The sequence below is a fragment of the Staurois parvus genome, unplaced genomic scaffold (assembly GCF_062004578.1).
Source record: "Staurois parvus isolate SC_StPar_1 unplaced genomic scaffold, SC_StPar_1.0 ptg000217l, whole genome shotgun sequence".
NCBI classification, from domain to species: Eukaryota; Metazoa; Chordata; class Amphibia; order Anura; family Ranidae; genus Staurois; species Staurois parvus.
The window spans coordinates 8,625,612-8,641,128 of record NW_028318013.1 but is presented as its reverse complement, the minus strand read 5'-3'; the positions used below and the strand labels follow the sequence as shown (position 1 = coordinate 8,641,128).

At 40.2% G+C, this 15,517-nt stretch overlaps 2 protein-coding genes across 6 annotated transcripts in view; one reads left to right on the top strand and one right to left on the bottom strand.

Moving 5' to 3' along the window:
* Positions 1–14,072, top strand: part of NDE1 (nudE neurodevelopment protein 1) — a 188,092-nt gene extending 174,020 nt beyond the window's left edge. For all 3 annotated transcript variants that reach the window (XR_016312993.1, XM_089679089.1, XM_089679090.1), the window contains one exon: positions 13,894–14,072. Coding sequence is in view for 1 of the 3 variants with exons in the window: in XM_089679089.1 (XP_089535215.1) it covers positions 13,894–13,939 (46 nt within the window). In the remaining 2 variants the exon portion in view is untranslated. The remainder of the gene's footprint in view (positions 1–13,893) is intronic.
* Positions 1–15,517, bottom strand: part of LOC149460930 (myosin-11) — a 186,877-nt gene that overhangs the window by 10,501 nt on the left and 160,859 nt on the right. For all 3 annotated transcript variants that reach the window (XM_089679082.1, XM_089679084.1, XM_089679085.1), the window contains 14 exons: positions 15,288–15,432; positions 14,822–15,028; positions 14,639–14,743; positions 14,358–14,510; positions 12,658–12,906; positions 12,361–12,573; positions 11,936–12,148; positions 11,672–11,833; positions 11,343–11,471; positions 10,664–10,752; positions 10,230–10,353; positions 9,928–10,136; positions 4,075–4,183; positions 582–754 (listed from right to left, as the gene is read on the bottom strand). In XM_089679082.1, the coding sequence (XP_089535208.1) occupies positions 582–754; positions 4,075–4,183; positions 9,928–10,136; positions 10,230–10,353; positions 10,664–10,752; positions 11,343–11,471; positions 11,672–11,833; positions 11,936–12,148; positions 12,361–12,573; positions 12,658–12,906; positions 14,358–14,510; positions 14,639–14,743; positions 14,822–15,028; positions 15,288–15,432 (2,280 nt within the window). The remainder of the gene's footprint in view (positions 1–581; positions 755–4,074; positions 4,184–9,927; positions 10,137–10,229; positions 10,354–10,663; positions 10,753–11,342; positions 11,472–11,671; positions 11,834–11,935; positions 12,149–12,360; positions 12,574–12,657; positions 12,907–14,357; positions 14,511–14,638; positions 14,744–14,821; positions 15,029–15,287; positions 15,433–15,517) is intronic.

Here is a 15,517-nt window from a genome sequence, read left to right as displayed (position 1 = left end):
GGCTTGTTCACATGTGCAGCACCTTCTGAAGAGCAATCCCCATTTGATTGCTCTTCAGAGGGCATTTGACGGGTGGCTATTGGGTCCTGTGTCACTTCCTCACTGCCTAATTTAACCCTGCAAATTCCGCACTACCTTGCCACAATTGCATGTATTACACTTGGTTGTGGGGCAGCCCCTTTACTTACATTGATCATGCTCATCAGCGGTAACACCCACCAAATGCAAAATACTGTTTACATTTTTCTGCACAGCATTGTGAATACACCATGTGTACAGCCCTGAGCAGCTGCATGCCCAGGTTCAGGAGGGTGGGTGGGGGGTGGTAGAACCCTGGCTAAACCGCCTGGTTTTATTACCTAGCTGTAGCAAGCCTTACTGAGAATACCAAATTTTCTGTCTGTTTTCTGTCTATCCACTGACATCAAGCAGAACCTTTGCAGATTTACGTCAATATGCCCTCAAGGCTAAAAAACAAGGACCATAAAAGCTAATATGACTGAGGCATCAGCTGAACAATTGCAGAATCATTAAATAGAACTGTAATTTATCATAAATTAGCATTGATGACTGCATCTCACCTAAGTTTGCTCTTGAGCCCAGTAAGCTCTCTGGTTAGCACATCATTACTTTCAGTTGCCTCATCCAGCTCTCTCTGTAATTTTCTCCGGGAGGCATTGAGACGCTGTGTTTCTTCCTCAGACTCCTCAAGTTGCCGTTTTAGTTGCTTCTGTTTGACAAGTCCCTTTTCAGCCTTTAATATATATGGGGAAACAATTTTGGTTATGGTGAAGTAAGCTGAAAAGAACGAAGGAGTTTTGTACTAGAATTATAATCAAATTTAGCAGTATTGATCTCTCAGAGCCCGACTCAAGCCAAAACCTTTATTTTTGTTTTAGATGGGGTGGATAAGGTTTGGAAATTCTGTTGAATTTGGTGTCCCTTTTGAGGAGATTGTTCTGCCAGATTTTACACATTGTCTCTTTGTGCCCATAGAACAGATTTCTCCTCTTCTGTCAGACACCCACCACTTGTAAAGGAAGTAAACAGAACTGTTATGGGGACCAAAACAAAATGCTGACAGAGGTTCTAGATCTTCCTGCTCTACTAGAAAATGTTCTTTTATTGCTGCCTGTGTTTCTGTTGGGGGGATCTTCACTCACCACCTGTTTTGTCTGACTAAATAGACAAGAACTGAAGTAAAGGCAAAACATTTTTTTTAGTTTTGGGTAGAGTTGATAGGGATTAGAACCCTTATAAGTTTTTATTGCTGTCTGTGCTCCCATGAGGGAGATTCATTCTCTCGATTTGTTTAGTAAGTAAACTAAAATCCCAAATTTTGGTTTAACTTCAGAACAGGAATAGAGAGGAAATCCTCCAATGGAGACACAGATGATGTATATAAAGCTGACAGGGGTTATAACTCTCCCTTACTCCATCCAAAATGAAAAAAAAAAAAGTTTTGCCTTTAGTTACACTTGATGAGATGTTCCATCACTTTTGTTCTGTCACATTGAGAACTCTTGCAAATAAGGACACGGTCAGCAATGAAAGAATGGCATAGGTTCTAACCATAGCAAACTATATCCAAAATGAAAAAAAAACATTTTAGCTGTTGTTGGACTATAAAACAGATATTTACATTTTACCACTTTCTTACAGGTTTAAAGCAAAGTTTGTCTTCATTAAAGGATGCTGGGCTACTTTATGTCACTATAGCCAGCTGAGCAGAACCCATTGATTTATATCACAGAAACCAAAAAATATGCACAGCAAAACAGAACGGTTTAGGGTGTTTTCACTTATAAATGCAAGATAGAACCATGGCTTAAAGAATATTACCGCTTTCACAGTCAAATTTGAGAAAAGGGGACGTTGTTTATGTGTTCCGATTCAAACAGCATACCTAAAAATATCTACTCTGAACAGTTTAAAATGAGAAGAAACTCAGTCTGTCCCCACTGACAAAGAGGGACACACTGAGTTTCTACTCAACAATTCAGACCAGCTTCTAGATCTTTAACCCTGTATTAGGACAGATAGTGTTCAGATTTAGCTAACAACTGATAATGAGATCTGCTATTACAGTACAGACAGGGTTAATTGTGATAAACATTAACTCACCCCCCCCCATTCCCCCTTTCTCCACTTCAGTTTTGGAGCTTTTTCCACTTCAGTTTTCAGAACAGGGCAAGTAAAATGTATGCAGCTTTTTTTTTTTTAAGTTTGTGGGGACAATTCACTAAAGGTGAATGCATTATGCAGGTGAGGTGACCACATATCGCATGTGATACTGAAAATGTCAATTCAGGGTTGCTAGTATGTGCTATTTACTGCAAATAGCAAAAACACTTGGTAAATACTGCATACAAAGTTAATTCACAGAAGGAAATAAAAAATTAAATGCATGCGTTAATTAAGTAGCGGTCAAGGCATGCGGTATGTACTGGTTGTTAAGGAGCAAGCTCCCGCCGCGTCCTTAACCAATGCGTCATTAGCTATCAGTAGGGTTCCCTGCTGACAGCTGAACATAAAAAAAAAAAATTGCCGGCAATAAAAATTGAGAAAAAAAAGGTGTGCCCCCCCCATCCATAACAAGCCCTTTGGGTTTGGTATGGATTTTCAGGGAAACTCCAACACCAAAATAAAAAAAATGGTGTTGGTCCCCCCAAAATCCATACCAAACCCTTATCCAAGCATGCAGCCCAACAGGTCAGGAAAGGAGGGGAACAGCTAGCCCCCCCCCTCCTGAACCATATCAGGCCACATGCCCTCAACATGGGGAGGGTCTCTCCCCAAAGCACCTTGTCTCCATGGGGATGGGGACAAGGGCCTCTTCCCTACAACCCAGGCTGGTGGTTATTGGGATCTGTGAGCAGGGGTCTTATCGGACTTTGGAAGCTTCCTTTAACAAGGGGACCCCGGATCCCGCCCCTGCCATGTGAATGAGTATGGGGTACATACCCCTACTCATTCACCAGAGAAGTGTGGTATAAAAAATCCAGGAAGCAGTTTTTGACAAGTCCTTTATTAAAAAAATAAACATTGTAAAAAAAATTCCCCTGGTATAGATCCATCATCAATCAAGAAGCCCACAGCCACCACTGACCCCAAAGAATAAAAAAAAAAGCCCCACTCTTGACGAAGGCTCCCACTATCTGACAGCTCTACCACCTGACAGTTCTTAAATAACTAAGGAGCGGGGCCATCCGGTGATGTTGCTGGGTGACCCCGCCCCCTTATGACTTCATCAACTGGGCATGCTGATTTGATGACATCACAAGGAGGCAGGGCATCCGGCGGTATGGCTGGGTGGCTCTGCCCCTTAGGTATTAAAGAACTGTCAGGTGGCAGATCTGTCAAGAGCGAAGCCTTTTTTTTCTGGGTCAGCAGTGGAGACGGGCATTGTAATGAATGATGGATCTACACCGCGGGACATTTTTTAATTTTTGTTTTTTTAAAAAAGGACTTGTCAAAAACTACCTCCTGTGTTTTTTTTATACCACACTTTTTTTTGATGAATGAGTAGGGGTACCATGTAACATGGAGACAAGTTGATTTGGGGGGGGGAACACACGCCTGTCCCCCCCCCCCCCCCCTCATCCTGACCTACCAGGCTGCATGCTCGGATAAGGATTTGGTATAGATTTTGGGGGGTACCTCACAACATTTTTTTTTTACTTTGCCATGGGGGATTCCCTCAAAATCCATACCAAAGGGTTTCTTAATTTTTAACTTCTTTTTTTTTTCTGCTGTCTGCGAACCCGCTGACAGCTGATGACTCTTTACATTACCACATGTTTTCACTACTAAAATACCGCATGACTAACTCATGCGGTATTTTAGTAATGTTTTATAGTGAATGCCAACATTTTTTTTAAAACGCTATGCGGTATTTATCACATACTGGGATACGGTAAGATACCATTTTGTGAATTGTCCCCCTTATGTGTGAATAAGAACATGTAATGAATGTAAAGCAGGTGTTATCCCAATTTTGCTAAAAAAAAAAAAAAAAAAGTGGAAATACACCTTAAAATTAGTAAATGGTTATTTGAGAGGAGAGGAATTTACCTGGTCCTTGTACTGCTCAGCTTGTTTCCTCTCATCTTCAACTTGTAGAAGAGCCTCTTTAAGCTTTTTGTCTTTCTGTTTTAAAGTTTTTGCCTGTGTCTGTTTGTCTCTGCAATTTTCAAAAAAAGTCACTTGGTTAAGTGTGGGTTATAAAAGAATAGATGTAGTACCTGTTAAAGATGGAAATTAAAATAAAGGAATTTTTGGACTTAAGTCCTTTTCTTCAGTATTTCATAGGGTGAGACAGTATATACAACTGCAGGCAGGTAGCATAGCTTCTCCCTTTGGGCTATTCACTTATGCACTACCAACACACTTCAAGAGTAGCCAGCAATCAGAAAAATACCTGGTAACCTTATAGTGATATTAAAGGTTCAGTTTATGATAAAAGAAAAAAAAGAAAATAACAAACATGTCATTACTTACTTGCTCTGTGCAATGGTTTTGCACAGAGCAGTCCTTATCCTCTTCTTCTCTCCTGGCTCCTCCCCCTTGACCAATGCCCCAAATAGCAAGCTGCATTTCTATGGGGGCCCTGGTGCATGCTTGCTCCCAAGTCCCACTCTGCGTTCATTGTTCATAAGACACAGAGCTGTGGCTCGGCCCCACCCTGACTCTCTCCTCATTGGCTCACTGGCTGCGATTGACAGCAGTGTGAGACAATGGCTCCTGCTGCTGTATCTCGGCCAAAGAGGAGAGAGAGACCCAGGACAGCCGAGGTTCCCGTGCACATCGCAGGATCGAGAGGGGAACTCAGGTGAGTATAAGAGAAGATCTGTGGGAGGAGCAGCACACAGAAGGTTTTTTTTTACCAAATGCATGAAGGTAAAAAACCTTTAGCCTTCACAACCACTTTAAGGAACAGTAAATATTTAACTCTAGCAACAGGCGTGAGAACTATGGAAAATGAAACCTGGTTAGAACCTGAGTCCCTTAATAAACTAAAAATAAAAGGACTTGGGGTGAGTGCAAAAATCCCTTTTCTCTCAGTGCTCATTGGCACACCTAGCAGACCACAGAGCCTTCACAAAGCAGTGTAGAACATACCAGAATATTGACTGTTGTGGTGGAATGAACAGGGACAGTAGAGGGTGGAACACTTTCCTCATTCCAATATGTAGATATTGCCAAGTGTGTCAAACCTGTGATAGTCACACCTAATGCTAAAAAGCCTTTACAATGTCCCTCGAGTATGAAAAACTCTTAATCTAAGGGAGAAGAGACATCAGGAAGAATCTGTATTTTGTTGGTAAATCCTGATTGCTCTCACAATGTCTAGGTAGTGAAGAGCAATATTCTTAAAATAAATAGGAGATGGAAAAAAGGTGGAGAGGATCATATCATCATTAAAATTGAAGAAATACACCATCTTGTAAAGAATGAGGGGGTAGGTAGCGGTACTTTGTCCTTGTGAAGCGCCAGGAAGGGCAACACACAAAACAGAGCTGCCAGTCCACTGTGGTAGGAGGAAATGATCTCATCATCAAGGTAATAGTGATCAGAATAATACCTTCTGAGACAGAATCTTAGAAGATACTTAACCCAGTGGTATTAAGGGGTGACTCTGAAGGGCCAATAGAACTGGATTAAGGGCCCGTAGAGCACAAAGATGTGTACATCTGTGGGCATTGTTACAGGATTTACAGAATAGAAACCTGGTCCTTGATGGTGCCTAATGGCAGACATTGATCAAAACCCAATTGCAAAAAGCTGAGGATATGAGCAGTAGAGAATGCCCTAGGGTTTTTCTAAACAGATGTTTGCTTCAAGAGAGAGAAAAAGGATATCTCCTGCAAACAAAATACTTTTAATTGAGGAAGACCTTCTGTGACTGGGGAAGATGAGTGCTGTTTTCCCCATGTGGCATCCTTAATAATGTTATCCAGTGTAGCTTCAAACAGATGTAGACCTGTAAATGGCAGTGCCACCGAAGAGACTTAGTCTAGAGATCAGCACTTAAGCAAAAGAATCCTGCTTAAAACAGTAGTTCCAGAGCTAATTGAAAATATTAGGAGATATGAATCCATTGAGGCATCACATAAGAACTTTCAGAAAATGCGGCACTATGTTAAAAGATATAAGTGGTAATAAATAGACAATACTGTGTTAAATATTCATATATATGCACTGTGGAGCGCTAATGTAATGACAAGTGTAAAATGTCTATGATGGTGACGCTCCAAGTGCACTCAGTGACATATAGTAAATAGGATATCACATCCCGCAAAGTGATGATATAACGTCCAGTATTGAAATAAAGGTGAAAAACGGTGACTCCCGTGATTGTGAATGGGTATATATTGCACTAGCCAGATAGCGCAAACATGTGCGCCTTTGAGTTGTCAGACCACTCCTGGTCATCAGGAACTGGGAAGGCAAAAATAACGTGCTCGTAAGCACAAAACGCGTCAAGGTGGAGCTTAGCCGGTGACGTCACGCCGTTTGGGCCACGTGGAGGCCGGCGGCCATCTTTACTGCTGTTTTTCTTTTGCTGAAAGTGAGTTCTTAATACATGTTTATTTACTAAATAAAGCAAAAATACTGCACTATCAAGATCTTTGCTTGGGCTCGTTTTATTACGAGCCCCCCCTTTCAAGGTGGATCCCTGTTTTGCTGCCTCATACCTACCACTGTGAGGTTTCCATGCTGGATGGCTTAGTATCTATGATACCTGGATCATGACCCCCTGCTGGATGGATGAGTAACACCACTTGGAGAGAGATGACATGCTGATCACCTGTCGTGCTGCTGGTTTTCCAGATGATCTCCTGATTCTTGCCTTCCCAGTTCCTGATGACCAGGAGTGGTCTGACAACTCAAAGGCGCACATGTTTGCGCTATATGGTTCGTGCAATATATACCCATTCACAATCACGGGAGTCACTGTTTTTCACCTTTATTTCAATACTGGACGTTATATCATCACTTTGCGGAATGTGATATCCTATTTACTATATGTCACTGAGTGCATTTTGAACGTCACCATCATAGACGTTGTACACTTGTCATTACATTAGCGCTCCACAGTGCATATATATGAATATTTGACACAGTATAGTCTATTTATTACCACTTATATCTTTAAATATAGCGCTGCATTTTCTGACAGTTTTTGTTTCAAAGGTTGAGAGGTTATACCTTTATGCTAGCTGCTCATACCATTATTATCCTAGTGCTCGTATACCCCCTTTTTTCTATTATAATCACATAAGAATTTGGTGGCTTGCACCAGGATTCTTAATTAGTAGGCTGAGCCTTCAGTACCTAGGTTTTGATGCAAGACAATGTCAGCACCTGTGGTAGTGAGCCCTTGTAGATAGTCAACTTGGGGTTCCCCAGGGTGTGGAGTCTAAGCCCCAGCCTTCTTCTTCACCAGAGCCCCTGATGGTGGGAAGCTGGGACCAGGTCGCGACCCCCGGGTACGCCCAGCTGAGGATGAGGAGACCGCTCGCAGGAGCAGAGTACAATGGGAGGAGACAAACAGAAATCAGATAGACTAGCCGAGGTCAGGATGGGTGAAAAACAAGCACAGTCAGAGAAGGAAGACCGGGTCAGTACACAAGTAGCCAGTGCAGGATACAGGCGATAGCAACACACAGGAGCTCAGACAACTAGGAAGTTGCTCGGGCAAAGTGGCTGAGCATGTCTTATATAGGCAAACAAGGCGGTGGGCCAGGAAGTGATGGAAGGGAAAAATAAAACCCAGAGAACAGCAGACGATGCCCATAGGTGAGCACAGACACATGTGAAAGGGATCATCAACAGCACTGCAGCAAGGATGTAAGAATACACAAACAAGAAACTGCAGGCTAACTTGTGACAGACAATATCCCATTTGACAGGGGCTTTGAACAAGCAAACTTTGGTCTTAGTTAACTGGAGGCAGATCTTAGTAGAAATGCTACAATTAGTTGTGGACAACTCTTGAAACCAGGTGACTAGAGAAAGGGACATATTACACCTGGAAACGCGTTGCCTGTCCCTCTTGAGTCCCACACACTACAGGAGACCTGCCAGCTCTTCCTTTTTGAAGTGATTCCTGCCATCATCCTGTTACAGCTGCTCTGGTTCCTGCTGTCCCCTCCTGCCAGCTGGATGTCATCCTCCAGTCCATGCTGAGCTATACAGCACAGGTAGTGTGTGCATCCTGGACCCTCTTTATATTACACTGCTTCCCTGTGAGCTGATATGCTACTTCATTACCAGGCTGGATTTCATCTCATCCCTTGTTATGTAGTATGTTGTACTGACATTGCCCTGAGCTCTGCTGTTTGTTCTCTCTTTGTTCTGAGGTTGGTCTGCTCTGACAGCTGTGCAGATTCTTCATCCGGTGTATAGTTGATCTCTCAGCAGCACCATCTTTCCTCTCCATCCAATCCCATACCTGGACCAAGATCTCCATCAAATTGGACTATTTTTGCCTCCTTGGAGCTCACAAGTTTTTGGACTCTTAGCCATATCTCATCAGTACACAGGCTAGCGCTACATCTTATTATAACATAATGGGTAAAGATTAGGCAACCCCTAGAAAACAGACTAGTGCTCAAAGCTTCCTCCCAGCATAGTTGGAGTAGAAAAGATGTCAGGAGAAGAGATTGATACCTATGTTGCACTAAATCAGGTGGCCATGGCTTTCTCCAAGACTTGAGAGATTGGTGTAACACTGCCAGCAGCATAACTGAAAATAATTTGTCTTTATTTTTGAACCAACAGTAAACTGTGGCATAGCATCTTACCTCCTTAGGACACAAAACTAATCTGGGGCATGCTTGGCTGTGCATGAGAGTATAACCCACAGGGAGGAGCTATACCTTGTGCCTACTTGGTGACCACCTCAAGAAGCAGGGGCGCATACCCAGTGGTCTGGTGTGTTCCCCATTATACACTTAGAATATAACAGATTTATCTTTAATCAGGTTTGTTACTGCCTGAATTTCAAATGACCACACAATAACACTTAAAGCCTTGCTCCAGGCATTTTTTTACTTTTAGTTTTTGATACAATAGGGAAAAGTTAGCCTGTCAGGTCTTTATTTCTGAATCTGTTGGAGAAATGTTTCCTTTTCTTCCTGTACCCATGACACCCATACAAGAAATGAGGGGAGCTGTTGTCACCGGAACAGGAAGAACACAGGTGGCAATACCAGCAATGTCAGATGTTCCTTCACTCTATTAAAAAGGTGTTTGTTTTTTTCTGTGCCTTTGTTAAAGCGTGTTCCTATTACTTCCCAAAAGGGACAGAGATGGCAAAAATAACTGCCAGAATCTCTAACCTTTCTCCTGGTAAAAATCTAAAATAAAAAGTATAGGCTGGAGATGAACTTTAAGTATATACTGTATGTAATAATTTGCATCTTCCTGGGTTTAGTGATGTTTTCATTTTTAGTACAGATTAAGTTAAAATTAGAAGCATAGATAAAGATATGAAGAACTAGTGGGGAAAAAGCCATGTTCAAGTGCAGTAACCCTTTGCAATCATTGAAAAATAATATTTTAGTAGTATGAATATAAGCTGAAATCTGATGAGTTATAGAAGATGACTGAAAAAGTGAAAGTAATCATATTAAAATCTGGCAGGCTACTTATATTTCATATATCAAAGGACAATATGGTTTCCTTCCAAAGGAACTAGCATGGGAAATCCTTAAAAAAAAAAAATGAATGCAGTCAACACATGTGTAAATTGATGTGCTATTGGTTGCAATGGTTTAATGCATCTCATAGCTCTAAGTTTGCACTGCATGTTAGGCTTGCCTCTAGAAATCTCATTTATCAATATTACACAAAGCATTATTTATTAGATATGGATGAATAATTTCTAAATGACTATTTGGTACATTCAACATTGCCCACCTGGCTTCCTGTTCTAATTGTTCTTCAAGTTGAGCAATCTTGGCTTCCAAAGCAGTAATGCTAGACTTGAATTTTGACTTGACAGAGCCTTCCATTTCCTGTAGTTTGCTCTTGAGTTCTTTGTTTTGTCTTTCAAGCTGCTGTCGTGCGCTCTCATTCTTCTGTGATGTGCTGCGTTCAGCTGCCAATTCATTTGTGAGTTGTTCCGCCTGGAAACAGAAATGGACACTCCTTACTGCTCTGTCTCTTGCAATCATTCACATAATGTACAGCAAGAAGTCAGTCATTATTATTACACCCACCTGCTGCACTGCTTTCCTCATTCTGTCACCCATTCCCTCCATGTTGCCCTGTTCCTCTTCCAACTCCTCCTCCAGCTGAGAAATTCTGGCTTCCAGACGGCGCTTGTCATCCTGGAGGGATGATCTGTTAATTAAATGAATAAGGTTATAAGTGACTATACAGTGCTTGCTTAAAACTGTCACAGCGAGAGAGGATATGAGTTGTACAGCTATAGCTGGAATGAAGAAAATCTAAGAACTCTGCATATTTTTTTTTTTCTGTATACTTAGACAAATTATAATTGTTCTGCCTATGCAGCATTGCCAGAAGTGAGAGTAAGGCTCCCAAATGGAGTTACAGACAGCAATAAAAACAGTCTTGAGCTGTGATGTAGCTTTAAGAAAGTTTTATCTATAAATCATCAAAACACTTCAACTTTTTGCATCCTACGTACTTTCCAGATGCACTTCCTGCAAGTTCTTCTGCCAGTTCCTCTTTCTCCAGCTCTGCTTGTTTTCTTGCTCTCTCTGCAGCAGCCAAATCCTACCAGAATAAAATGTCATTAGTAGGATTCTAGGACTAGATAGAGTGGTTTCTGATCTAGTTGTCCCATTTCTTTAAAGGCTAAGTTTACCTTTGAGAATATGTAACATGTTCCCAATCCTGAAGCTGCTGCCGGGTCGACACCCTCCCTGTGACAGCAGTACGGGGAGAAGTTCCCTGTACAAGCTGTCACTTTTTAAAAACAGGCTCTGCCCACACAGCTGCATCATTCATTCAGGGTTCTGTGAATGTATGAACTACAAGTACCGACATCTTTTGCGGATGTTGGCTTGTGGTTATCAATTATCTACCATTGCGCTGTGGAGCGCCATGGTAGTATATTGATTCTTCCTATCAGTGTATCTGCTTGCCTGTACAGGATGTACGAACAAGTAGATACACTGACAGGTACGGTACCATGCAAACTGCTGATAGCTGGTGCAATGCTTTATAGGCTCCTGCAGCAAAAAATAATAATTGCACATTTTTTCCCCGCAAAAAAATGTGCATTTATTATTTTTTGTCAAAAGTGAACTTATCCTTTAACAGCACAGTCATCTGTGAGCAGCCAAGTTAGTTATAAATTTTACCTCTTGTAGTTGGATAAGTTCAGCTTCTAAACTCTTGGCTTTCTTCTCATTCTCTCTTGCAGTAGCAAATATTTCCTCCCTGGCTCCACGGGCATCATCAAGGTCTCTTTGGAAGTCCTTCATTTGAGCCTGAAATTATATTTTGTTCAAAATGTATATTACATTTTTGAGCTTATTAACATTTTTGTCTCATCAAAATGGCATCTTACATCTTTATGTTAAATTACATGAAATACAATGAGAACATTTGTTTGACATTGGATATAAAAGATTAAAAAATAATCACATGGTCATTATTTTGCTTATCATTATTTATTTATTTATTTTACCTGCAACTTCCTCAGTTGTTTGATAGCTTCATCCCGACCTTTATTGGCAAAGTCTACTTGTCCTTCTAGATCCTTAAGGTCAACGTCTAACTTCTTCTTTGCTGCAGCTGCCAAAGTTCTCTGTTTCCTCTCATCTTCCAGTTCTGTTTCCAACTCATGTACCTTGAAAAAAAAGGGTTCAGTTCCCAGAAACCGTGGCCTTTTTTTTGTATCTTGACTTCTGCTTTTCCATGTTATTTATATTGTTAACTATATTTCAGTTACCTGTTTAACCAGCTGCCTCCTTTTCTCTTCATTCTGCTCATCTCTGCCTTGTAAGTCTCTTTCAAACTGTGCTTTCAGAGCTTGCATGTTGACTTCCAGTCTAAGTTTGGCATCTTCTGCTGCCTGAAGCTCATCTTCCAGCTCTTCCAACTGTGTCTTCATCTCTTCAACCTGTTGCTCAAGGCCTCGTTTGGACTTCTCCAAATCATGAACCTTTGTATAAAAAAAAAAAATTCAGCTAGACATGGCTAAAAATTAAGGTAAAATCTAGAAAATATGATTAGAGATTCCATCCGTTTCTCAGCTATTTAATATACAAATATTACATTCTGACCAAACCAATATTACCTGATGTTTAAATAAAGTATGGCTCTATGTGTCCATCATTTACTAACCAAAGTTTCCACTTAAAAAACATTACTTACATTCTTTCCAACATCATCTTTGGAGCTGACCAAGTCCTCCATTTCTGCCTTCAACATTTTGTTCACCCTCTCAAGTTCTTCCTTTGTTTGTAAGGCTTCATCAAGAGCTCTGGCAAGTGATAGTGCTTTGGTTTCCTTCTCTCTAGCCTCAGCTTCAGCTCTGTCTCTCTCATCAGCATACTTTGAAGAAATATTTTTCTCCTCTGCTAGCATCTGAAAATGAATAGAAGTTAGCCAACAGTCTTGGAAAAAAAAAAAAGCTTACCTATGTTTTGAATTACAAGTAGTATGATATACCTGGTCAAACTTCTTCTGTTTCTTCTCCAGGTTGGACACAAGTTGACGTTGATTGTCCAAGTCAACTACTAAGTCATCAAGCTCCTGCTGTAGGCGGTTCTTGGTCTTTTCCAGTTTGTCATAAGCAGCAGCTTTTTCCTCAAACTGTTGTGTCACGGCCTCAATATCTCTCTGGAATTTCTTCTTACCTTCTTCCATAGATTCTATTGTAGCAGTAAATTCTTGCAATTTCCTCTTGGAATCTGAAAGCTGAAACAGAACAGTAATTAACATATTATAAACTACCCTGTTGCTTTAATCTGCTATTACATTTTAACAAGCAATGGTGTCTGACTGAAGTAGTTTGTTAATAACAATATAGGTATTTTGTATAGACAAATTAATGTGCACTCTTACATGTTTTTGTGCAAAACAGACACAGTTAACAACTCTGTATCTGGACTTACTTAATTGTACTTATGGTACCTATTTGATGAGCAGCCATACAGCTCATCTGTTACCATAGTATGGAGCACTAGTCAATTAATCTAATTGTTCCTAATCCTGTTAACTGGCATGAACTGGTAATTAGGCAGTTTCGACAGATGCCAATAGGACTGTAACATCTAAGAGCACATTTGGGTGTTTGACAAGTATGCCAGGGCTACTTTGTATGCTCATCCTGACATTCTAACTTCATATCTCACTTCTAAATCATTTCGCTTCAATGAACACTGGACTATCTTATTGTTGCACATATATAATGAGCACATCAGTAAAATATGCTGAGTAGTCATTCTAACTCCTAAATATATTACTCTATCTTTCAGGTAAGTATAATGGTATTATATTTAAATATAAATTAAATTTTTGGCACTTTTTCTTGACATTTATATATACGTTACTGCATTTCTAAAGATTTTAAAGGCTATACTTAATTTTTTTTGTAAGACTGGCATTTGTGAGCCCCAGTGGTCGCATTGCACCCCTCTTTTTCCCTCCTGGGTGGAGTTGGGGGGATGTCTATGTCTCCTGTGGTCGATGGGCAGGATGGAAATAATCGTACATGTTTTTAACTTTTAGGTCTTTATTTTTCAATAACTGCTTAATTGTAAGTAACAGACATAAATATTGTTCAAGTCTGTACATACACATATATATATATATATATATATATATATATATAATGTATATGTGTGTGTACAGACATGTATTTTCTGCATATACTTGCTTAACAATGTCTACTCTACTTTACAGATGTGATATTCTTCAAACCCCTGAGGAAAGAGTGGCATTCAAGTGAATGGAGACACATCACAAGCTCACAACATTTGACAGTTTCTTGTAAACAGTGCAATATTTTGTGTTGAAAGCCATAATTTTGGTTTTATATAATGTATTTAGTACAATAATAAAATGTAAAAATTGTTTCACAATTTTATGTGGTAATGGTGCTTTTAAACTCCCATTGGGGAAATTGTGTTTGGGTAGTTATACTTTGGGGATGTAGCACCCATGAGAGTACACCCACTGGTATTAAATTCAGCACTTTGAACAGATGTAGAGAAAACTGCAAATAGAAAGATAAAACTTATGTAGAAGGATTTGTTTCACCTGAGTATCACCTGAGGCCAGTGACTTCACTGGGTATACGACCACTTTAAGGTGCTGTGTATATACCAATAAATTATCTGTAGCACTACTCTAGACTATGGCAGTACCTGAACATTTAGAGTTGAGATGTGACGTTCCAGGTTCTGTTTGGCCTCTGTTTCTTCATCTAGTTGTTCCTGAAGAGTGTTTTTCTCATCTTCTACTTGACGAAGCTTGGTGGCAACATTCAGCTTTTGCCGGGTCTCTTCTTGCAGTAACTCCTACAAAGTGAAGGCCATTAAATAATTCAGTAACTTTCCCTCAGAGACCAAAACTCCAATCATGAAGGCCTTTATCTATTGCTATATATATGTAAATTAACATATATGCTTAAAATGTAATAACTTGCCTGTGAATCCTGGAGCTGGGATTGTAAACTGGCAACATCTTTGGAAAGCTTAATGGACTTGGTCTCTGCTTCACTAAGTAGAACTGTGACATTCTCCAGTTCTACCTGCAAATGTGAGAAAACATATTTAGTAAAACATTATCTTCAATTTAATTGTGCTACTGAAATTATGATATATAGTACCTGTACTCGATTGGATTTTTCTGTCAGCTCATTTCTGGCCCGTTCTCCGTCAGTGTATTTAGACTGTAGCTCCTGCAACTGGACTTCGAGCTTCTTCTTCTTGTGCTCTACATCTTGTTTGGCCTGGTTCAGTGTTCTAATCTCAATTGTAAGCTCAGAATTGTCTTTCTCCAAACCTTGCTTGCTCTTTTCCAAGTTAACTTTAACCTATGGACAAAAAAAGACATTGGAGATTTACTAAAACTGGACCGTGGAAAATCTGGTGCAGCTCTGCGCAGAACTGTTCAGCTTCCAGGTTTTATTGTCAAATCTTAATTGAATAAGCTGAAGTTAGCAGCTGTTTGGCTACCATGATCAGCTGCACCAGATTCTGAGTGCTCCAGTTTTTGGTAAATTTCCCCTATTATAAACAAGGAAGTTATATGCCAATAAATTTGATCTTTGCATGCTAATAAAGACATCATACCCGTTTCACTTGTTCCAGTTGTTCTGTAAGCTCTTCAACAGCTTGAGTATGTTTTTGCCTCATTTCCTGAACCTGGGCTTCATGTGATCTTGTTTCCTCTTCCAATGCTCTCTTCAGAACAGTAACTTCCTGTTCTCTCTTTGCTCTGTAGTGGGTTTTACAAATTATTCACAGTGTAAATGCACAAAACATTATAACCCATTACAACAATCTTCAGTTCTCAGCAGTCT